General features: G+C 27.6%; 1 protein-coding gene across 1 annotated transcript; it reads left to right on the top strand.

The window, feature by feature from the left end:
* On the top strand, positions 1 to 22,846 carry LOC127288776 (uncharacterized). Its single transcript, XM_051316415.1, has 7 exons — positions 1 to 16; positions 494 to 730; positions 2,483 to 2,710; positions 5,393 to 5,430; positions 8,417 to 8,635; positions 13,426 to 13,539; positions 19,305 to 22,846. The coding sequence occupies exons 1-7, from the start codon at positions 1 to 3 to the stop codon at positions 21,597 to 21,599; spliced, it is 3,147 nt and encodes a 1,048-aa protein (XP_051172372.1). The 3' UTR covers positions 21,600 to 22,846.
* The last annotated feature ends 2,968 nt before the right edge of the window (positions 22,847 to 25,814 follow it).

The following is a 25,814-nucleotide window of genomic DNA, read 5'->3' as shown; positions in this document are numbered from 1 at the left end:
ATGGATCTTGAAACAGGTAAGATTTTCTTTTTAATCTAAATTTTATACATAATAAACGTTTTTAAATACAAGAAACACTGGAAGCCATGTGCTACTCATGGCAAAGACATTATGTCTATGGCTAGAAAAACATCAAACACAGATGACTTGTTGCTTTTTTAAAATAAAAATAAATTTCAAAATTAATTATATAGAATTATTTCATAATTTTCTAGAATATAGAATAAATATATAATAATTTCATTATTCCATAAATTGGTAATACTGTCAAAGATTATCTTTGCTACTGTATCATATAATCGTGAGTTTCTCGTCACCAAACAAATTTTTTGTTAATTTTTTTTTCAAAGAGTAAAATAAATTATATTCCTCTAGACCCTGACAACCATTTTTTTCAATAAAAAAAAACAAAAAAATTGTCTTAATTAAAAATAAAAATTGAATCATAATTGAATTGAATAAAATTTAAAAATTATTAAATTAAAAATTTTAGATGGAAATTCTCGAACATTTGCCGTTATTCAATTTGATGACAAAGAGGAATCTATAGAGATAATACGTACAGATTGGGGATTTTTTAACGACGAGAATGTTTTAACGGGAGCATATTTTCCCGTTGCAAAAAGTGTGCAAGAGCTTGATCAAATTTTAAAAGAAAACTCATTACCGAGTCCATCGTGGACCAATGATGGAAAACCCTGGCCAGTAAAAAGGTTTTTTCGTTTTGCCAGTAAGTATTAATTTCCCTATATGAAGGGAAAGAGTCACATATTCTTAAAAATATTTTCTATTTCATTTAAAAAAAAATATTTCTAACATTAATTTATAAATTTCTAATTACAATATGTTTTTCTGAAAACAATTTTTAAAAACAGTAAATTAAAACTTTTAAAGGTACAATATTTTATTAAAAATATTATATAATACTTATAATGGGACAATCCACTTAAATCTGTCGGTGCAAATAAAGTAGCCAAATTTTGGCATTGCAAACTCATATTATAAACTGATTTTTTTTAAAAAGGTGTAAAAATATTACTTATTTTTAAATTATTACCTCTGACAGCACTAAATCTTAGCATCAGAAGAGTTATTATAAATAAGAAAATACATATATATATATATATATATAGTTCAGAGTTATTTAAAAAATTTAACCAAATAATTTCTCTAATATATATATACATATTATAAGATCCAGTCTTGAAAATTGGACTTAAGACAGTTGAAAATAATGAAATTAAGTTTCCTTTTGTAATTCATCCAAAAAAGTACAAATCAATGAATTTTGAGACGTTAAGTAGAAAAAATTTATTTTGAAGTTAAAACGTTTAAAAATATTAACTAAACAGACGTACTGAACAAAACAATATACTACTTTGCAATATGTTCTTACCTTGATTTGCCGTTGAAATGGTTAATACAGTTATAAAACTTGGTAACTATACATTATTTAAGAAGTGATAATAAAAAATAAATTAGAAAATTGCAGAAGAATATGTGCACTGAAGCAACAATTTTGACGTGTCGCGAAGTATTCAAGTGTCCTCCCGGTCCGTGCGTCTGATATAGTCAGACACTTGAATTCTTCATGACACGTCAAAATTGTTGCTTCAGTGCACATATTCTTTTACAATTTTCTAATGTATTTTTTATTATCATTTCTTAAATAATATATAGTTACCAAGTTTTATACCTGTATTAACCATTTTTACAAAGAAAATGTCAGGTTTTTCATTTGTGCTCAAATGAGAACGTCGAAAAAATAGGTACAGTTTTTGTTTAAATTTCTCATTGTTTACATTTCACAACTTGGACATAACCTTAATAAAGAACATTTCGAGTTATTTAATTTTGGTCGAAAGATGCCGATATTTTGAGACACTAGATCCGCGGGTTTAAAAAATTATTTGTCGTCGATTCTCTACCGCGAATCTTGATATATGTATATTAACTTTTTCTTTGATTTATAAAATTCTGTCTTTTCAACACAAAAATTCCCTTTTTCTTATACTTTTCGGTTACTGTAACTGTGATCCCTGAAATCTGCTTTGTGTGATTTCAAGGGCAATTTTTTTAAATAGTAGAAAAATTTAAGTAAATTGACAAAAATAAAATTTAGCGAGAAAATCTTAATTTACAATTATAAATGATATGAAAAATAATTTTTTTTTAAAGAAACTTTTAAAATTGAACTCTATTATAGAAAATAGAAATTAAGAAAATAAATAATTAATTAGCTTTCTTAAAATATAAAAGTATGCAAAAATAAATTTTTTGTAAAGAAGCTTTTAAAAATGATTTATATTAGAAAATAAAAATTTATAAAATAAATCAGTAGCTTTCAGAAAAAAAATTTGTTTAATAAAATTTGTTTGAAATAAAAATATTTTTCAGGAAAAGTATACGACTGTTGAAAATTATTTTTTCAAGAAAGTTGTAATAAACAGTAAGATTTAAATTATTCAGTATATTTTTTTAGGCACTTTTGAAGAGGCACTCAAAAAGCAGCAGTATGCTTCGAATTTATCTGTGGTTGTAACAGATGACGAGAAGAATGAAGATGCGATGAAACAAAGTAGACACTTAAGATGCAGGGCAGTACTTTCTACTGATTCCAAAACGGAGTTGGAAAGTATTAAACGAAAACCTAAGTTTATTCCAATGAAAGTGGAAACACTAGCAAGAGAAACCATTCGAATTCGAGCAGGTTAGACTACACAATATTTAAAATATGTTCATATTGTAATAGAAAAATTTTATACTATACTACTTATTACATTTTATAATATTCCTGGTGCCTACTAACCTTTAATTAAAGATTGTAAGAAAACTGAGAATCAATCAAAAAATTTTCCCTAAACTCGGGATTTTATTTTAAAAATGTTAGATTTTTCTGTAAGTTTTGTTATTTATAACTATGTGAAAAGTTTGGATAACTAAATTTTTATTTCAAATAACTACACTGAAAAGGTAATAGAAAAAAATCTAATAATTTTTTATATTTTTACATGAAGAATTATTTATTAATTCAACTAATAAAATTAATTAATTAAATATGAAATAAAATATTTTTATAAAAATTAATATTTATGAATCTTCCCAGAGGCTTCGTCCATAAATAATGTCACACATTTTTAGCTTATTTTTAACCTCCCTCTTACTTGTCACATTAAATAACATTAAAAGAAACCCTCTCTTTATAAATTATGTCACAATTTCTGAACCCCCTACAATTATTTTTTCCAAAATTTACCATTTTCATAATAACAATCAGGCTAAAATAGGACGACACATACAGTTTTGGACATTTTTTTAACACAAAAATCATTTTTAAAATTTCAATTATGATTCTAGAAAAATTTAATAATTTTTAAGAAATTTTAAATTAGGTACTTGAATTGTACTTGAATTGTATATATATTATATAATTTATATAATTATTTTGACTTACAATCTTCAAAAATAGAATTATCTTGAAAATTGTAATAAGATTTTAATTATTTTCAAAAACCTGCAATTGCATCTCTAAAAAAATTCAATTAATTTCAAAGAGTTTAATTAAAATATTTGGGAAAAAAAATTATTTTCCGTTTCCTAACGTATAAGGCTTAAAAATTTTTAATTAACATTCATTATAAATTCAATTATTTTCAAAAATTTTAATTGAAATAATAGAAAATTAAATTGTAAAGTTTCTGATGTATAATATTACAAAATTAAACCATTTTAAAAATTTCAATTGTAACTCTAAAATATTTCAATTACTTTAAAAAATTATAAGAAACATATGAGAAAAACAAACGATTATAAAAAGGTTGACTCACAATCTTAGTAAATTATTAAACTATTTTCAAAGTTTCATTTAAAACTCATTTAAAAATCAATTATAGTTTTTGTTTCAGAATTCTGTACATAAAAATATCAAAATTTGTTAAGAAATGAATTTATAAGAATATGAAAGATTTCTATTAAAAAAATTATAAAATATATAAAAATTATACATACCATTTTTTTTCTTCAAATTCAAATTTTCTTTAAACAAATCACTTTTTTTCACTACACTTTAATGATAATGAATAAACTCAAAGACTTTAATTCAATATAATTAGTTTTTTTTCAATGAAAATTAAAATATTTTTTTAACTTATTAATTTTTAAAAAATGGAAAGAATTTTGTTTTTCACTGAACTTTCTTACAAAAAAGATGTTTTTAGTATGAGAGGAGTTTTCATAATGACAGTTTTTCAAATGTTAGACGGAATTTTCTCACGGTGTTCTAGAAGCGAAGATAGGTTTCACAAAAATGCGAATAAAAACGGTTTGTGTAGCGTGTTTTGTACATATTTATAGGTTAAAAATCCATTTGAAATAAAGTCCTACCTGTTCCCGTTTTGGAGAAATCCATTAAAAACGTTTTTTTCACAGAATATTGAAGGGTATTATTTTAATCCTAAAATGGATTGAAATAAGATACAACTCTTTTACCCGCCGTGGATAATAATAATCCATCGAAAGATTAAAATTTAAGTTAGGATGAAAAATAATTGAAATATTTATATATAAATTTTGGTATTATTTTAATCTGCAACGTTTTTAATACCTTTTAGTTTACTGTGTTTTTTGATAAGGAATAAAATTCTTATTAGAAAGAAAGACAAATTGTAGGAAAATTACATTTACATATATATTTATATTCTTACATAATATTTTTTTAATTTTTATATATAATCTTTTTATGTTTTTCTTCTTCTTTCTTCTTAAACTTATAGGTTTCAAACCTTCGTTTTAAGTCTGCAAAAAATATATACTTTGTAATATTAAACAATTATTAATACAATTATTCTGTAGAAATACAATTCGCATTTAACCAAACAAACTGTCAACACAATATTTATCAGTGAGATTGACATGCCCAGGAAAGAAAAACCTATTCAATATGTTTGAATCGGTCGGAGGCTGAGTTGAATCCGCATTTTTAAAAGGAAATCTCATATTGACTCCGATTCAAATCATTTACATTTTTCAAACTTGTCTTCATCATTACCTGTTAGTTGAGAGACAGTGATATGTATCTTTTCAATTTAAAAAGCATTAAGCAAATCTTACTCTCCAGTGTATAATTTATTTACAAAGCTCGTTTATTAAAAATTATTAAATTTTTTTCGGAATATGACAACAAAAACCTGAAATTTTTCGATCCGATTCAAAATTATCAAAATGTTACATTCCGATTAAAAACATTAATGAATCCACATTCTTAAAATATCTGATTCACTAAAGGGGGCATTTAATAAGCTTTTATTCCTGGGTGGCAACCATCTAATTACAAAAAAATTTATCCTGTTTCCTACTTTATGAAATGAAAACAATTTTATTCTTTATCAAATAGAAAAACGTTTTCAATGTATTTCTCCAAAACGGGAACAGGTAGAATTTCATTTCAAATAGATTTTTAACCTATAAATATGTACAAAACATGCTACACAATCCGTTTTTATCCGCATTTTTGTGAAACCTATTTTCGCTCCTAGAGCACCGTGTTCTCTTTTATGACACTTTTTATGTTTTTAATGATAGGGATACAGGTAAACTCAAAACAGCTTGTTGACAACGTTTAGATGAATCTTCAAATTCATGAGAAAACTTGAATTACTTACCGTTAAAAAATAATTTCCAAAAAATATATATAATAATGAAAAATTCTCTAATATAAAAAAAACGTTGAAAAAATTTAAATATTTAAATATATAAGTAATCGAAACATTTAAATTTTTCCCGGTCAATGTAAAGTGGTTCCCTCTTTTGAAAAATGATAAATATATGATAAATAGAGACTTACCATGAAAAAAAAGAAGTTTTAAAAAGGGGCGCCCTCTTTTGAAAAATAAGATTACTATATGGTAAAATAGTTACTTACCATAAAATATAAAATCGGCATGTAAATTAGTGGGTGGAATGTGGGAGGGAATCTGATAAGGCATATGCAAATTATATGCAAATGAGTGGGTGGTAAGGGGGGGGTCAAGAGGGTGGAAAGTGGGAGGGAATCTCAAAAGGCATATGCAAATTATATGCAAATGAGTGGGAGGTAAGGGGGGGTGGTCAAGAGGGTGGAAAGTGGAAGGGATTCTCTAAAAAGGCAAATGATATGCAAATGAGTGGGTGGTGAGGGGGTGGCCAAGAGGGTTAAAAAATTCAAAGCATATGCAAATGTTATGCAAATGATTGGGTGGTAAGGGGGTGGCCAAGAGGGTTCAAAAATTCAAAAATTCCCGCGAGCAACAGCGCCATCTCGCGACAACGGTCGGTAACACCGATCTATGGTAAAGTAGAGTTACCATCGGTCGGTAAGGTAAGAATCGAAGAGGACTGAGCTACAACCGACATAGCTCTACTACTAGGGTCGCGAGTTCAAATCCTGTCTAGGGTGGATATTTTTATTTACCGTCCGCCAGGGTAATTTGGCACTATTGTTATTTTTATTAATTATTATTATTAAATTATTAGACGATATGATATATAATACTTAGTCGATTCTCCAATCAAGCATAAAGTTAAACAAAAATTTTTGAAATTTCAACAAAAACATCTTCGATGCAAAAAGTTACACCAAGTAAAAATTATTTCAACGCTCGAAACAATTTATGAAATGAAAATTAGCCAAGTAAAATGTATGACTAGGTTAGATATTATTTTTTTTAATAGTAATAAATAAATTTTTAAACGAGAATCTTTCTCATTGTACTTTTCAAATATCGTGTAATATAGAAAAAAGAAAATATGAATTAGAATTTCATATTTATCTCAATGATTAATTGAAATAAAATTTGTTTTTAATGAAAATCTGTATCGCAGGCAGTTGAAAAGCTTGGCGTGAATAATTTTTCAAGTAATAAAGTTGTGAATATATTTATGGGATCTTTTTAGACTCTTCATCTATTTTCCTTTAATCCGTTTATTGTAACAGTACACTGTAAAAAATAAAAAAAATTTACATTTTGAAATAGTAAAATTACATTTTAGAAATTATGTAATTTTACTACTCCTAGTGAGGTATTAATACACTTTTTAAATTTATAAATACAATCGAACTTGTAATTTTACAACTTTCGTAGCGGGAAAAGGACAAAACGTTGTAATAGTACAAGATTGTATTGTCTTTGTGTGAGTTTCCAAGTAGGTAAGAAAATGGACCCTCTTTGAAAGTGACAAAAATACTCTATAATGCACAAGTACACAAAATTGTAGTCTTATATTTTTTTGTGGAAATTTACATTTTTAAAAATTAAATAAACCCACTCAAAATAGTAAATTTAAAAAACCCAGTAGTTTTTCAACTTTGAAAATGAAACAAATACAATTTTCTCACTTTTGCATATAAAAGTAAATATACTCATTTGTCACTTTAAAAGTAATAGTTATGATAATACTTAGGTGTTGTGAATTACTTTTCGTTTTTTAATAATATTATTAATATAATATATATATATATATATATATATATATATATATAGTAAAATAGTTCTAAGAATAATTTTAAATACTTTTTAACGTGAATAATTAAAAACGTAAAATTTGAAAATTCGAAAAAAATAGTTCCCATCGTTTTCCCATTATCGGACTAGGCTCAAAATTCGTCAAATTTAGAGCAGTTTTTGTAAAAAAATTTTGAAAAAATCGATCGATACACACAGGTTCAAAAATGAATTTTTAGTCTTAAATCTCAAAAATCTAATAGAAATTTTTTTCGAAAATAACTTTCAATATTTTTTTTGGAAAGTACGTTTAAAAACAAAAATTTTGATATAAGATTGATCTAATTTGGTCAATTTTTAGCGAAATTACAAGCATTTCAAAAAAAAGTGACGTAATTTTTCAAAAATTGATATCTCCTAAAGGGCTTGATGAAAAAATTTGAAAAAAATCATGAAAGCTAGTCTTCATGAGTACTAAAAGGAAAAAAATTTTCAAAAAGATCTGAGGTGCAAAAGCCAAATGGTCTCCGATTTGGCATGGAATACCTCATATACTTTCATTTATTATTCTCTTTTTTAATTTCTTTAGTAACTCCGCTTGCTCGCTGTAACTTAAATGTTTTCTTTTCACTTTTTTCACTCATTATCACGGACTTTTTAGATATTTGTACAACCCTATTTCAAGTGGGGCACTGTGCACCCGCAAAGAAAAAAAATGAAAAAATTAAAATATGATTAAATGACAAATTAAACATTTTAATATAACAGGAGATTTATTCATTTTATTCGGATAAAAAGAAATTATAGCTTTTATGAATAAATTTTGGGGACTTATTTATATTTTCATGGTTGAAAATATACATTATATTTTAATATGTGTATTCATTATTATACGTTGAATCATTATAGAGTTCAAGCGTTTTATTTTTTTTTAATAGGCAAGGAAAAATACTGATAATGAGTTAGAACAAGAAACATACAAGAAATTATCGAGTACAAACGAAAAGCCTTCTTCATCTGTGCAAGAAATGAATGATTTGAAAGAACATGAAGAAATGAATTTTGAGAATAGGCAAATTTTTTATGAAGATACATTTCAAGAAACAAAAAATGTGGAAGAAGTAAATAAATTTGTGGAAGAATACAATGCTGATGGGGTAATTATTTTTTTTAACATACCCAGTGGGCACCGGGACGTCTAAAACACGTCTTGAAGACGTCTTTTTTTGTCCGCGGACATCCTCAGACTTTGATGATAATGTCTCGAAGACATCATAAAGACATACAAAGACTCCTTTAAGACGTTCTATGTCTGGCCAGAAGACGTCTAAAATACATTCAAAAAAAGACGTCTAAAAGACATTCGAAAATGACGTCTAAAAGACGTCTTTAGGACTTAGAATTTTTTTTCGGAATATTTTTTATGTTAATACACATTAATTATTTATTATCTTATTTAAATTTTAACTTTATTTTGATTTTTGTTTTATCTGTACACGTTTATACAGAAATCAGGAATGAAAAAATCCACCCGGACCAGGGCTCGAACCCCCAATACCTTGGGTTAAAACTCTACGCCTTAAGCGTCTGAGCCATCGGAGAAAGATAAAATCCTTTTCAAAATTTACGAACTTAATTGTCAATGAAATGAATCGAACTTAAGAAATTTCTGTAAAATTTATCTTAAACAGTTTCGATGTTTACGTTGAACTTAGAAAATAAAATATAAAAGTTATTTTTATTAAAAATTTTTTATTTTCAAAATCTAAAAAGACGTCTTTTGTCACAAGTCTAAAAGACATCCTCAAGACGTCTTTGGAACAAGTGTGCCTACTGGGTATGCACGGTAATTTATGATTGGCACAATTTATAATTACCATTTTAATTTGCCCTGCTAAAAATAAAATCATAAATTATTCTCAAAACGTCAGAAATCCTGATATTTTCAGTATTTTGCCTCGCATTTAAAAGAAAACAGACTTAAAAATCATACAAGAATATTTTCTTATTCCTTATGACTTCCATAACAGAAATTCACGTGAACTTTTGATTTTTGTCATTCAAGTTAATAATAACAAGCTGTCCCCATTTGCCTTGAAAATTTGAATACTTGGGGTAAAGGGAGACAAAAGTTGGAATACATTTTTAAAAATGTAACTGAATAAATTTGTTACTTTTATATGAGTAGACTATTTCCAAAGTGTAAAATTATATAATAAAACGTGTTTGTCTCTATATCTATACCTCGCTTCAATTTAACAAAATATGCAGGCATAAACCTGCAGTGTTGCATAGTACATTTGTGTTAGTGCTATTTAAAATTTTTAAAATCAGACATCGAATACTTATTAAGCGACCCCAAAATCCTCTCTTTACCAACTTTAATGAAAATCCGTGAAAATTTGTTAAAATTATTTAACTTTTTACATTACTACTTTTTGAATGGTTGATTTTTCAACTTTTATGATATCATATATACCATTCAATTGGTTCATCTATCATACATCTACTACAAATGTTTTTCAAGTTTTTTCATCCCTTAATACAGTAATATACTTTACGAAACTTTTTTCTTAAACCTTTCTTAGAAACTATGATGTCCCCATTTACCCCGAATTTTAGAAAATTTTCTAAATATTTGGGAAAATGGGAACAGTTAGTTTCATGCGATTAAAGCTTATATAAATTTTTTCTGCTCCATAAAATTAATCCTGGGAATGTTAATAACAACTAAATATAAAAGAAAACTTCAAATATTACATTTTGAAGAAAGAAACTTACGTAATTTGTGAAAAATAGGTATTTTGTCCCCATTTAACCCAACTGACCCTAATACCTTAAATTAAATAATCTGGGCCATTGACATATTACCTAATATCGCAAATTCTCATTTAAATACATTTAAAAACCTTAATTAAGAGGCCAGATAGAAAAAAGATACGTAAATTTATTTCGTTCATAAATGGAGATCATTTGCCACTTGAAATTTGACGTTTGAACTTTTTTTTTGCTTAGGGACTTTTGGGAAATATGTATACAGATACCTTCGCTTCCGCATGCCAAGGTTATGTGGGGTTGGGAAAAAAAGGGAACACTAAACAAAATAAGCTGGCGAACTACTACCAGCCCCGACCCACTAAAACCCGTCAACCCTTCTTAGGAGCCCTTTATCCACCCTCGGTGGATAAAGTTAAAATTTGAAGTGGCAAGAGACCTCAACTATTACCAAAATTTTACATTCCCTTCTTCGATCTGGCCACTCAATTTTTATCTGTTTAAAATTGAAAATTAATTTTTTAAGTAATCTTTAATTAACTTCTTAAGAATTAAGAGAAGATTTTATTTTATAATAATAATATTTTAATTTGTGTTATTTAGAAAAACAGAAAATAAATTTCTTCATATATTTTTCAAAACCAACATTTCAAAAACTTCATATAAAATTTACTTAAGTGCAACAGCATTTTTATTTATGGGATCACATATAGTGATTCATCCATCACCCTAGGTTTTCGAGAAATTTGACCTTAAAAAAATGTTCTTTACTCAATTTTTTTTCAAAATTTGAAATTTTATTTTTTCTTGCGTATATAGGTTTTAAAGTGTAATGTTCAAGATTTAATTTAAGCCTATATAGAAGTCTCTAGTTTGTTAGATTAAGAAGAATATAATATTGAAAACCCTTAAAAATATGTTTTTTTGGGTATTTACCCCTATTTTTTTCCAAATCCTGACGTTACACGCAATTTTAGAACCCGGGATCGTGTTCAGCACATATAAATACACTGGAAATCACTCTGATATAAAAAAAACCTTGTAGATCTGTGTTACTGACCCTGTAAACCTCCAAGATGGAAGTTTCAAAGAATCCTATTAATTATTTCAAATGCAAACTTCAAAAAAGGATATCTCATACAAAAATACATATTTTTAAATGTTCTAAATTGCAGATTGTTCAGGAGGATATGAGCTTTCAAATACATATCATTAAAAGCTTTTTAAAAAAAATTTAAACCGTTATAAAAAATCAAAAAATACCTTGAGAAGGAATTTTTTTCTATTTTCATGATCAAATTTCTCAAAAACCTAGGGTGATAGAGCAATTCTGTGTTCGGATTCGTGTTCAACGTCAAAAAACCTGTCAGAATTACAATATGCGAACCCAAAAATAAAAAGAATGAAATTCTGTTGCACAGTGTTACAATTAAATTGACACTTTGAAAATGCATATACATGAACATCGTTTACCTTTATGTGATTTGGAAACAAAGTATTCTATGATTTTTAACTCTAAGCTGATTTTAGATTTATTTTTTTTGAATAAATAATTTGTATTAAAATTGTAAAAAACCTATTAATCGCGACTTCTGATTTTCAATTTACATCCTGCAGAAAATCTATGTACAAGAAGTTGTACAAGTTCTTGTACATATTCCTTAACAGGTTTATATACATTTTCTTGCACTAGATTTGGAGCATGTTCTTGTACATTATTCTTTGTTCTTTTTTAATTTAAATTAAAAAGTTTAAAGGCGGTTTCTTAAGGGGGAGTGACACCTTTAAGGTCGAGGAATTTATTTGTTAACTTTTTAAGTTTACAAAAATTATTTATACTTAAAAAATGTTTCAATTTGTTGCTTTTAGAGTGCGCCAAAGTTGATATTTCTCTGGAGAGCAAATCGGTGGGCAAGATTCCGGTTAGGCCGTTTAATATAAAACAAAAATTCAAATTTTTTCTGAATCTGTGATAAATTTAGCTTTAGAGTACGTAGGATATTTTAAAAATATTAATTTTTGTGGATTTGGCAGCTGTTTGAAGAAAAAAATAAAAAAAAATTCCGCTACGTACTTTAAAGCATTAGTAAATGACGATAAAAAAAATTTGGCTGAAGTCAATCCGATCAAAACTGTTCGAGCTAGACTGCCAACCGTTTTTAAAAATGTCATTTCGAGAAAAACGCGTTTAAAGTTTTGACAAACACTTGTAGCGCTCTTGGACACCTTCTGAAGATTTCGATTTGTTTCACTTAAATAACTTCGAAATCACTTCTCATGATATAATTTCTATTCTACACATCATAAAGTATCGTTTAAACAAACAAAAAAAAATCGATTTTTTTCGGGTCAAATGTGTCACTCCTCCTTAAGCCTTATTCATTATGACTCCCATAACAGAAATTCACTTGAATTTTTGATTTTTGTCAATTTGGTTAATAATGACAAGCTGTCCCTATTTACCCCAAAAATTTGAAAACTCAGGGTAAATGGGGACAGCTTGTTATTATTAACCAAATTAACAAAAATAAAAAATTTAAGTGAATTTCTGTTATGGGTGTAATAAGGAATAAGAAAAAATTTTTTTATGATTTTGAAGTCTGTTTTCTTTAAAATGCGATAGAAAATACTGAAACTGTTTGACTTTGATTTTCAAGTTATTGAGCGATAACTTGAATTATCTTGCTGACAATTGTCAAGATAAAAGCTTGGCAATACTCAAAACCTCTTGCATGTGATCTGAGGTTAAAATATTAACGTTGAACTTAATTTTAAAACTGTAAATTAAGCTGCAAAACCTATTGTCTCCATTTACCCCCTGTCCTTATTTACCCCAACTGACCCTACTTAAACAACAAATAAAAATAATTTTTATGATATATAAGTTATATTTTAAGTATTTTTGTAAAATAATTTGTGCTAATCATAATTCTTGAGTTTACAGACAAAATTTGGGTGTACTTTCGAATAAGAGGAACCTCCAATTTTGATAAAACTTTATACACTAACATATTTTGATACGCTGATTACGAAAATGATAGTGAAAATTTGTGCAAATTTAATTATCATTGTAGAATACGTTACTATACCAACTTTTATTGAGATTCCCTTATTCAGAAGTATGTCCCAAAATTTTAAAAAATATAATTAATTATTATTAATATGGATATAGATAATTGAGAAAAATACAGAAGTGAATGTAGATGTTCTTCAAAAAATTGACATAGTTATTGCTAATTTAGCTGAATATATTGACGATGAAGACAATAAAGAAAACTATGAAGAGGTAAGATATTTTTTATAAAGTTTTCATTTTTAAAAAGGAATCAGCTCAACCTAATCAGCACGAAAACTTGCAGCAAACTTGCTGCAAGTTTTCGTGCTGATTGGGTAAGGTCGTGGTAAACTTACACGTCAGGTTGTGGTAACATTAATTTAAAATAAATGAAAGTTTACTATGACACTGCAACAGAATTTCATTTTTCTATTTCTGAGTCCGCATTGGGTGATTCTTGCAGATTTTTTGACGCTGAATACTTTTCGATTTTTTATTACGGCACAAAAATTTTTTCTTTGGTTTTCGTGATATGCATTTGAGAGCTCATATCCTCCTTAACAATTTCCAATTTCGATTATTTAAAAATATCTATTTTGACATAAGTTATGCTTGTTTGAAGTTCGCGTTGTAACGTAAAAGGGGGTCAAAGTGAAAAAAAAATTTAAAATGTTAGCAAAAGTTTAAACAAACAGTTGCAAAAATTCTTGCTAGAGCGTCTTAGAGTTAGTTTTACGGTGCAACGCAAACTTCAATCAAAGATAATTCCTTTAAAAATTAATTATTTTTAAAAGATCTAAATTGAAAATTGTTAAGGAAGATATGAGAAAAAAAAACTCAGAAATTTTTTTTTTGAGCTGTAAAAAATAAAATTCTCGAAAACCTAGGGTGATGAATCAATTTTGATAACGAATTTGTGTCCAGCATCAAAAAAACTATAAGGATCATCCTATGCGGTATCAGGTATTGTAAAAGAATCTTAATTTTGCAGAAAGAGAATTAAAAGTAATAATAATTTTACAGAATATTCATTTGCTCGAATATTAATGTCTAGAGAATTAAAATGGTCAAATATCAATTTGTCAGAAATAATTCGACGGAAACTTTAAATTTGACAAATCAGAAATTGTCAAGGAAATTATGTTTTGTAAAATTTGATGTTTCCGACGAATTATTTCTGGCAAATTGATATTCGACCATCATGAAGGGGGAGTCTAGTTTACCCCAAGCTTTCTTCCAATGTGTTTTTTTCAATAATATTATATATTTTTATTACATAAAATTTTTTACACAAAAAGGAACATATGGAGAAGAAAATGTAAAAAAAATTATTTTATATATACATACATACATATGTATAGATATATCAGTGTCAAACCTAGGGGATCATTAAAATTGACGGCAAATCTGTAGTTCTTAAAAATAGTCTAAAAAAATCCCAAGAATTTTTTGTTAAAATATGATTGTAGTATGCGGATGAACCTCAAGTTGCAAAAAAATTTTTTTTTTTGAAATGTCGAGAAAAAGAAAAAAGTGAATGAAAAATTTTGTCACTTATTTTGCTGTAATTTTTTTTGTAATAAAAATTCATAAATATTCGAGATTCATCCGCATATAAATTTAATTATCTTTAATTTAAGACCTAAGCGAAGTAAATCGGTTGATTCGATGAGCTATGAATCCCGCCAATTTGAAAAACATATATTTGCAGTTTGAATTTGTTAAAATAATAACAGGAGAACATTCTCTACCCCTTAATATTCGGGCCAATGAATATTCTGTAAAATTAATATTTATTCCAATCCTCTTTCTATATAGGGTGTCCCAGTCATGGATGTACATATTGAAGGTACATATTCTTTGGAAAAAAAATAAGACAAAAAGTCTTCTATAGTTTTTCAAAATTTTTTATAGTTTTTGCGTAAATTGCAATTGAAAATTTAAAAATTACGCGTGGTGATTGGCCGCGCGATCTCAGTGGGCAGGTGGGTGGGACATAGCGCGCCGGAACATTCCTGATTTTCCAAGCGTGGGCATGTAGAGTTTACTCAATTACTTGAAATAATCCTCTAAAAAATACATACATTATATTTTTTTCAAATTAAAAAAAAGAGTAGTTAAAATATTCTTTTGAAAAATACATAACTTTTTTTTTTAGAGGATTATTTCAAGTAATCGGGTAAACTCTACATGACCACGCTTGGAAAATCAGGAAAGTTCCGGCGCGCTATGTCCCACCCACCGGCCCACTGAGATCGCGCGGTCAATCACCACGCGTAATTTTTAAATTTTCAATTGCAATTTACGCAAAAACTATAAAAAATTTTGAAAAACTATAGAAGACTTTTTGTCTTATTTTTTTCCGAAGAATATGTACCTTTAATATGTACACCCATGACTGGGACACCCTGTATAATTAATATTCTACTGGACAAAGTTTCGGTTAAATTGAGATTCGATTAAATTAAATGACTGAATTATTAATTTTCGTCTAAATAAAAATACTGTCAAATTGATTTTCGACAATTTGAATCTTCTAAAACATTAATATTCGAACAAATAAATATTTCTACAAAATTAATATTCTACATAATAAGATTCTGTCAAACCATAATTATAAAAAAATGTTTAGAGCTTATTCATGCGTCCCCATATTTCATTCATATAATATTGGTATGATGATAAGACCGAATCCATGTCAAATCATGCAGGCAGTCCGATGATATATTGCGAATTAATTTCAGAATGAAGTATGTTATTCTACTTGAAAAATAAAGAAATACGTGTTTTTTTTATTTTGATTCCATTTTGTGTGTAGTTTTTACGACTTTTTAAAGATTTTTTCAAGAAAATTATTTTTTTTGCATTTTTCGCTTAAAAAAGCATAAATTTCGTAATTTTTAACCTTTTTTGTTACTCCTGGGCTTATTTTTTTTCATTTTTTTTACTCTTTAAAAAAAATTGCTCCGAATGAAAAATATTAAAAAAAAATAGGAAAAGAACTAGGCGCAATTGCGCCTACATCTAGGGTTTCGTGGCGCTTTAAATTTAATGTCCACTATTAAGACATGTCAAGAAAAAAGAAAGAGTGGCTGTGGAGTGGAGGTCTTTCTTCTATCATTTATCTTTTTTGATTCACAAACAAAAACATTAGGTAAAATGTCCATTCGATAATGTCCACTATTAAGACATGTCAACTATAGAGACATGTCAACTATAGAGACATGTCAACTATAGAGACATGTCAACTATAGGGACATGTCAACTATAGGGACATGTCAACTATAGGGACATTTCAACTATATGGACATGTCAACTATTGGGACATGTTAACTATTGGGACATGCCAATTACTGAGACAGGTCAACTACTGGGACATGTCAATTATAGGGGCATGTTAACTAATGGGGTTTATACTACGGACAGACGGACGCCAAAGTGAAACTATAAGGCTTTCGGACATGGGCCACGAAACCCTAACAAGGATAAAAATGGAATTTTTCGAAAAAACAAAAAAAAATTTTTCTCAAAAATGCCACCTTTTTTTCGCCCCAAATTTTCAGGATTTATTGGTACACATATTTACTACATACCATAAAAATTTCATTTGGTATTTTTATATTTTCATTTTTTGGTTAAAAACTCTAAAAATCATCAAATTTAAAAGGTTTCTTACTGATCCTTGATTCATTTTTTTACTTTTCAACATTATTTTCGAATTTTGCGCAAAAAATAAAGAATGTTAATAATTTGCAAGAAAAATAACTTTGTTTTAGAAAAAAACGAAAAAAAAGATTTCAAAAATTTTTTTTTTTTCAAAATTGCTTTTTAGATTTTTTATGTATTGATCAATTCTAAAAGCAATATTTAAAAAAAAACAATTTCAACAATTCAATCAATCGATCGAATTATTTTCGAAAATTGCGTAAAAAATAAAGAATGTTAATAATTTTTAAAAATATCTAATTTTTTTAAAGAAAAAAATCGAAACAAATAGGTTTTAAAAATATTTTTTTATACGTAGATTTTTTGTTTGTTATTTTTTCGGGTTCTATAAAACTACTTTTTATATTTCCTTTTAAAACGATTTGACAACAGAAGCTTTAATTTGACTTTAAAGTATTTACATTCTTTATTTTTTACGCAGTTTTCGAAAATAATTCGATCGATTGATTGGATTGTTGAAATTGTTTTTTTTCTAAATATTGCTTTTAGAATTGATCAATACATAAAAAATCTAAAAAGCAATTTTGAAAAAAAAAAATTTTTTGAAATCTTTTTTTTCGTTTTTTTCTAAAACAAAGTTATTTTTCTTGCAAATTATTAAAATTCTTTATTTTTTGCGCAATTTTCGAAAATAATGTTGAAAAGTAAAAAAATGAATCAAGGAGCAGTTAGAAACCTTTTAAATTTGATGATTTTTAGAGTTTTTAATCAAAAAAATGAAAATATAAAAATACCAAGTGAAATTTTTATGGTATGTAATATATATGTGTACCAATAAATCCTGAAAATTTGGGGCGAAAAAAAGGTGGCATTTTTGAGAAAAATTTTTTTTTTGTTTTTTCGAAAAATTCCATTTTTATCCTTGTTTTTTAATATTTTTCATTCGGAGTAATTTTTTTTAAAAGAGTAAAAAAAATGAAAAAAATAAGCCCAGGAGCAACAAAAAAGGTTAAAAATTACGAAAGTTATGCTTTTTTAAGCGAAAAATGCAAAAAAAATAATTTTCTTGAAAAAATCTTTAAAAAGTCGTAAAAACTACACACAAAATCGAATCAAAATAAAAAAAAACACGTATTTCTTTATTTTTCAAGTAGAATAACATACTTCATTCTGCAATTAATTCGCAATATATCATCGGACTGCCTGCATGATTTGACATGGATTCGGTCATAATTAATCTTTCATTAATTTTAGAAAAATATGTATGTTTTATAGATTACACAGCCACACAAAAAAAAAAAGTACCCGGGCCGGGAAATGAGACCATCATTTTTTGATGTATTTTGATGCGCTGAACACGAATCTGAAGTCCGTTTAGCTCCATCACGTCAGGATTTTGACATAACCTCAAAAAACATAGCTGATTTTAAATGACAGGAGAAATTTTTTAAATAATGGCAGATTTGCTTGAATCTTGTTACTCGGGGGTTTTTGGGGTCGCTGATTACGAATTTAACGTCAGATTTAATAAATTCAAAATGGCGGATCCAATATGGCGGACGAATTTTCAAAAAGTAGTTGGATTTTTACGAAAATTGGTATCTAGGGGTTTTGGGAGTCGCTGATTACAAATTTATTGTCAGATTATTCAAAATGGCGGATCCAATATGGCGGACAAATTTTTAAAAAGTAGTTGGATTTTTACAAAAATTGGTATCATGGGGTTTTTTGGAGTCGCTGATTACGAATTTAACGTCAGATTATTCAAATGTAAAATGGCAGATATAGTACGGTGGTCAAATATCTTTATGTTTCTACATGTGTCTGCATCCAGGGTACCTCCACGCGGTGACGGTGGGCAACGGAGTTTGTCCGCTATCCGGCTAAGTCCCTGGATAATGGCTTTGATGCCGTCATGGCAGACACACGTAGGAAACGTATTACGATGCAGGGACTCGGAACCCCAGTATCGGCCAAGTTACATAAAAATTCGACTATTTTTTAAAAACTCGTCCGCCATATTGGATCCGCCATTTTGAATTTGAATAATCTGACGATAAATTTGTAATCAGCGACTCCCAAAACCCCTAGATACCAATTTTCGTAAAAATCCAACTACTTTTTAAAAATTCGTCCGCCATATTGGATCCGCCATTTTGAATTTATTAAATCTGACGTTAAATTCGTAATCAGCGACCCCAAAAACCCCCGAGTAACAAGATTCAAGCAAATCTGCCATTATTTAAAAAATTTCTCCTGTCATTTAAAATCAGCTATGTTTTTTGAGGTTATGTCAAAATCCTGACGTGATGGAGCTAAACGGACTTCAGATTCGTGTTCACGACAATTTCTTTGATTGTCTTGATCAAGACGATTTTGCTATTGATGCAGAAGAAGAAAGCACCTTAGAAAAAGAATTCATTTCTGCAGAGAAAAAATATGTTTTACTTGAAGATTTGATGGAAGACAGTGACTTCAATAAGCCAATAGAAGTTACAATAAATAGGACAGTTGGCGAAGTTATTATTATGATAATTAAATACGCTCTTATTCATGCATTGTCATTTACAGCCACTTTTCACCTGTTCCGACTCGTTAATTGTTTTTTCGAATATCCGATTTTGCCAAATACTAAATATATATTAAATAAGTTATTTTATCCGAAGAAATGGATGACATTTCATGCAATTTGCCCTGAATGTACTAAATATGTAGGTACTTTCGAATCTGAGAAAACTAAGTTTATAAACTGTCGAGACTGTAATATTCAAATCAATGTCAAGGATTATGAATACAAGGATTTCTTTCTGACAATGGATCCTTCGTTTCATATAAAAAATTTAATTGAAGCAAATTCTGACTATTACAATTACGTAGTTAAAACAAGACTTCGCAAAGAAAGCTATATAAATGATGTTTATGATGGTAAACTTTACCGTAAATTTGTAAAATCTTTAAGTGCAGATCATAAACATACATATGCTACGGTCACCTTTAACACGGACGGTGCACCTTTATTTAAGAGTTCAAATTGCGCAATTTGGCCGATATATTTGATGGTAAATGAATTGCCTTTTAATATTAGAAGTAAAGAATTAATCTTAGCAGGGCTTTGGTTCGGCAAAGGGAAACCTGATATGAATATTTTCCTTAATCCATTTGTACAAAATATGAATGAACTTTCGACAAAAGGAGTTGAATGTGTTCTTGATGGTATTAAGAATTTTATTAAAATTTTCCCATTGATTTGTTGCGTTGATGCAGTCGCACGTGCTCCTGTACAAGGGTTTGTTCAATTTAATGCTAAATATGGTTGCGGACAGTGTCTCCATCCTGGAGAATATATTAGAAAATCAAAGAAAGAATCACGCTCAGGTTGCATAAAATATCCCTTATTAAGCACTGTATCACAAAAGAGAAATCAATCTGACACTATAAAACATGCTGAAGAAGCAACAAGTAAACCATTTTTGGGTGTAAAAACGCGATCGCCTTTATTTAATTTAAAAAAATTTGATTTAATTCGCGGCTGTGTACCAGATAGTATGCATCTTGTTTCTGGAGTAGCAAAACAATTTGCAAAAATGCTGTTTGGAAACAAAGAAAAAGTGGGATTAATTTCTCGTAAAAAAATAACAGAAATTGATACAATTTTAAAAAATATAAAGTCACCTCATCAAGTTGGAAGATTATCTCGTCCATTCTCAGAACGAGAATATTGGAAAGCCCGGGAATGGGAAAATTTTACTTTCTTTTACAGCATACCCGTTTTCATTAAAATATTACCATTAGATTACTTAAATCACTGGTCATTTTTTGTTGAAGCTATTTATATTTTATCGACAGAAGAAATTAAAGTTTCCGAAATAGATTTAGCAGATGAATTATTACATAAATTTGTAGCTGGAACCGAAAAACTTTACTCTAAATGGGCCATGACTTTCAATATTCATTCTCTTCTTCATTTAGCGAATAGCGTAAGTGATTGGGGACCCTTATGGGCTCATAATGCCTACCCATTTGAATCTGAAAATGGAAGATTATTACGTTCAACTCATTCGACAAAAGGCATTCACCATCAAATATGTCGGCACGTTAGTCTACAGTCGAGTTTAAATTTGTTAGAAAAACGAGTAGACTTTTCTTTCTTTCTTAGACAATTTTGTATATTACTTGCTAACAATAAGGTTGAAAAAACAGTTAATATATCTTCACAAAGATATTTTGGTGCATCTTCTTCGGTATCTAGAGTATGGATTCAGAATTTGAATCTTTCTTTTGAACACTCATGTTCTTACATAAGAATGGTTAAAAACAATTGCTTATTCATGTCAGATGCAAAAATTAATAAACGTTCTAATAACACTTATGCATTAATAACAAATAAATCTTACGTAAAAATTAAATCTTTTATTGTAGACAGATTTAATAAATTAGAATACACAATTGTTCAGAAACTATTTACAACCAATGCTTTAGGTTCGAAATGTAATATGTTAAAAAAAGTAGAAAATATGAGTGAAGAATTTGCGATATTGACAAATACATTAGAAACTGTATGCGTTTTTATAGAAATTGACAACGATTCATATATATGTGCTTTACCGAATTTAAAATTATATTAAATCATTGGCTATCCATAATTAACGACTTAAGCGTCATAGCGTTCCAATTAGCGTCAAGAGTGGCCGTGACAGTAGCATTAAATATTCATAAAGGGCTGTCCTACTTATATTCATTTTGTAAAGTCTGTGGACATAGTTATATGTGACCGTCCACGACAAAACAAGACTTAGCTCCCAAAAAATCAATTTTGAGTTTTTGATGCTAATCGATAGATTTTAAGTTGTTCTTTCACATGCAAAAGTCAGAAATTGTTTATGTCAATTACTTTTGACACTATAACGTTCTAAAGAAGGGCATGTCAAGCGTGTTCCTTGTTTCTGCTTCTACTTCAATCGCTTGCCCTGTGAAATTTACTTTTGGGAGCTAAGTCTTGTTTTGTCGTGGACGGTCACATATAACCAAAACGTATTTTTCATATTTTTTGAGATCAAGGAAGACGAATGTGCAACAAAAAATTATTTTTTTAAACATTCAAATGGTTTTATTGAATTTTAAAGTCGAATGAATGAATCATGTGCTGTACGGGTTCCTTGATCTCAAAAAATATGAAATATACGTTTTGGTTTTTTAAATATGTCTACAGACTTTACAAATTGAATACAAGTAGGAAAGCCACTTATGTACTTTTGACGCTTCTATCACCGCTACTAGCGATGCCAATTAGAACGTCATGACGCTCAAGTAGGGGAGAGTGGGGCAAAACCGGGTAACTTTTTGTAATTCTTGGTTTACAAAGAATCTGTAAAATAAATTAGATCAAATCTCGTTGAAAATTCTTTCTTGAACATTAGAGAATGAGAAAATAAGGTCGATGGCAAGAAAAAACATTTTTTGATCAATTTAAACCAGGTTTTTCAAAAAAATGCAAAGTACCCGATGGTGGGGCAAAACCGGGTTCTATCAAGAAAGTATATAAATCATGGAATATTCTTTAACTTTTTTCCAATTATTATTATATATCACTTACATCATAGAAAATAATTAATATTCAATAAATTTAATCAAAATATATTATATTAATAATGAATAACAGCAATTAAATCTTTTAAAACGAAATTTTTAATATTTTTATTAATTTTATATTGTTTATTCATCGATATGGTAAAAAGTTTCTATACAATCTAATTTTTATTTAGTAGAATTGTCATTTAACAGAAATTTTAATTAATTAATTTGTTAAGACAGAGATTTTCTATTTCCCCGATACTTTATTTGACAGAAGTTTCATTTATTCGAATTTTCATTCGATAGAATTCTTAAAATGTCGAATTTTCATTTGATCGAACTTTCACATATCAGATCATACACTTGGCAGAAACATTTCAGCGGGAGTTTTAAAATCAACCAATCACAATTTTCATGATAATTTTTGATTGGTTGATTTTAAAACTCCCGCTGAAATTTTTCTGCCAAGTGGATGATCTGATATATGAAAGGTCGATCAAATGGAAATTGGACGTTTTAAGAATTTTATCTAATGAAAATTCGGATAAGTGAAACTTCGGTCAAATAAAGTATCGATGAAATAAAAATTCTTTGTCTTAAAAATTCAGCTAAGTAGAATTTCTGTTAAATGACAATTCTATTAAATAAAAATTAAATAAAAAAGAAATTATATTTAATAAAAGTTTTGTTAAATAGGAATTTTGTTATATAGAAATTCTTTGGATTGGAAATTCTGTTAATAAAAATACTTTTAAGTAAATATTCGGATAAATATAAATTCGACAAAAGAACAATTCTGATAAATAAAAATTCTTTTTTATGAAAATTTTTCTAGATATAAATTTTGTTAAATGGAAATTGTATTATTTGAAAATTCGATATATTAGAAAATCTGCTTTATCAAAGTTCAGTTAAATAAAAATTCTACAAAATTAGAATTGTTTTAAATAGAAATTTTTTGATATTAAAATTGGGCTCATTGTAAAATTTACTGTTTTTAAATTCTACTAAATGTAAATTTAATAATTTTTAATTTGACACCACAAAAATTCCGGCAAGTCTAATTTGGGGAATATTCATGCGTCCCTAATTTTTAAACGTCATTTTCATTTTTTTGTCAATTGTGTCAAAGCAACGTAGAACGTAGAAATCGATGCGGATTTATTTCAGAAGAAGGTTACAAACTGCCACACGGATTTCACTAGAAATTCGGGTATAATTATATTTACCTGGGTATGCCCTTTCTAGAGATTTTTTCAATCAGGGATCCTTATAAACTAAAAAAAATTATATTTTTGTAAATTCGTTTTAGTCTAAACGAGCTGTTCTTATTGTATTGGCGTTCCAGCATCGTCTGTGCTTATAATTTTGTAACGCTTATATTAATGTTGGAAAGAAATATAACTATTCTAATAGAATTTTTTTTAATTAAAAACTCAACGAAAACGTTAATAAATCTATTTTAAAAATATACAGCTTTTGTATAATTACTTCTCTTTTAAATTTGAGAAAAATTTACGACTCTTCTCAACATTGGTCTTAAAAATTTCCAAGATATCAATTACAATATTAAAAGTGTTAATAAATTATCAAAATTATTAAAAATATATATAAATATATATATATATATATGATATAAAAAAATTTCCACTATTCTTTTTGTTTCCTACGTATTTTCCTATTAGGATCCAACGTAGTTTCCTACGTAGGATACTATCCCAAATTCCTAAGTAGTTTCCTACCTAGGATCCTACGCTGATTCCTATATAGTTTCCTGAGTAGTTTCCGCATTAGGTTCTTATTACTTTCCTATTAGGATCTGACGCAGGATCCTATGTAGGAAACTACTTAGGAATTTTTAATAGGGTAATTTACATAATTGATTAATTTTACATTTTTTGTAATTTTAAACACCACTAAATAATTCATTTTAACCATAAACCCTAAATATATATATATAAAATATATACCTATAAATATAAAATATATATATATTAAAAATTTATTATTTAATGAAATCTAAATTTAATATTTATCTAATTTTTAAAAATTCTTCCTTTTACCTATATAAATTAAAATTTTTATATTCATATGGAAAATAAATAATAATAAATAATAGTAAATTTTAGTTGTTAAAATAATAAATTTGTTCTTATTTGTATTTTAGATATTCAACGTCGTTCCAGGTTTTGTGCCTCCCATACAAATGCCTTCTACGTCTACGGTAGGATTATTTATTTTAGTTCTGATCAATAAAAGTGTTTTTAAATAATAGTAAATTTTAGTTGTTAAAATAATAAATTTTTTTTATTTTTATTTTAGAGATTCAATGTCGTTCCGGGTTTTGTGCCTCCCACCCAAATACCTTCTACGTCTACGGTAAGATTTTTTATTTATTCGAAAAAATTAATGGATTATGACCTTTACGTACTTTAGTACATAAATAATAAAACCGCTGTTAAGTTGAAGTATGAACTTTTTGTGTTCAAAAAATGAACACTTTACTTCTCCATGGTGATTTTTTTATCAATTTATGGGAACTTATTGGGTATTATAATAATTTTAAAAAGGTGTTAAGTTATATTTTTGAGTATTTGGAGAGATAGATTTTTAATATCATTTAGGGTCAGCCGGGGTAAATCTGAACGCTTTTAATAAATTTTAACAATAACAAAAGTTTTTTCTTTTAAAAGACAATACTTCCGGTATTCTGGTGCATGCAGTTGTTACTTTACTTCCATAGAACAATTTTATGGGGTAGCAAAAATTTTTGATAAATTATAATCGCAAGAAACTTAGCGTTCGTATTTACCTCGATACTTTGCAACTTTCCTAAAATACCGGGGTAAATACGAACGCCACTGTATTTCAGAAAAATCTTATGGAAAATAAATTTAAAGTATTGCAATTGTTAAACTTATATAAAAACTCGAAAAAAATACGATAATAAACCTATTATGTAATAATGCATCATATATAAATACAAAAATCAAACAGGTTAAAAATTAAAATGCATTGCTCAAATAAAACCATCAATAACTTTATCAAATCATAACGGATTTTTGCAAAACTTGGTACAGAAAGTATTTTGGAGTGATTGAATGTAAATACAAAAATAAAAGTCAAATTTTTTAAATTCAAAATGGCTTTGGCAAAAAAAGTGGAACACTCCTTCGGGAGAACAGAGATTAAGTTTCTGCTTATTAATTACTAACGAGGATGTATATAGAAAGAATAATTTTTTTCTATGTACTTTTATAATGTTAAAA

The sequence above is a fragment of the Leptopilina boulardi genome, unplaced genomic scaffold (genome assembly GCF_019393585.1).
Source record: "Leptopilina boulardi isolate dan_hultmark-lab unplaced genomic scaffold, ZJU_Lbou_2.1 LbouV2_394, whole genome shotgun sequence".
NCBI lineage: Eukaryota > Metazoa > Arthropoda > Insecta > Hymenoptera > Figitidae > Leptopilina > Leptopilina boulardi.
The sequence above is the reverse complement of the archived record's forward strand: the minus strand, read 5'-3'. Positions and strand labels throughout refer to the sequence as shown.

What these genes read in the sequence shown, in the direction of transcription:
- LOC127288776 (XM_051316415.1), top strand. An exon ending in AAGAATACAATGCTGATGGG is followed by an intron (nt 8,636 to 13,425) that starts GTAATTATTTTT and finishes ATATGGATATAG; the next exon opens with ATAATTGAGAAAAATACAGA. An exon ending in ATAAAGAAAACTATGAAGAG is followed by an intron (nt 13,540 to 19,304) that starts GTAAGATATTTT and finishes AACGGACTTCAG; the next exon opens with ATTCGTGTTCACGACAATTT.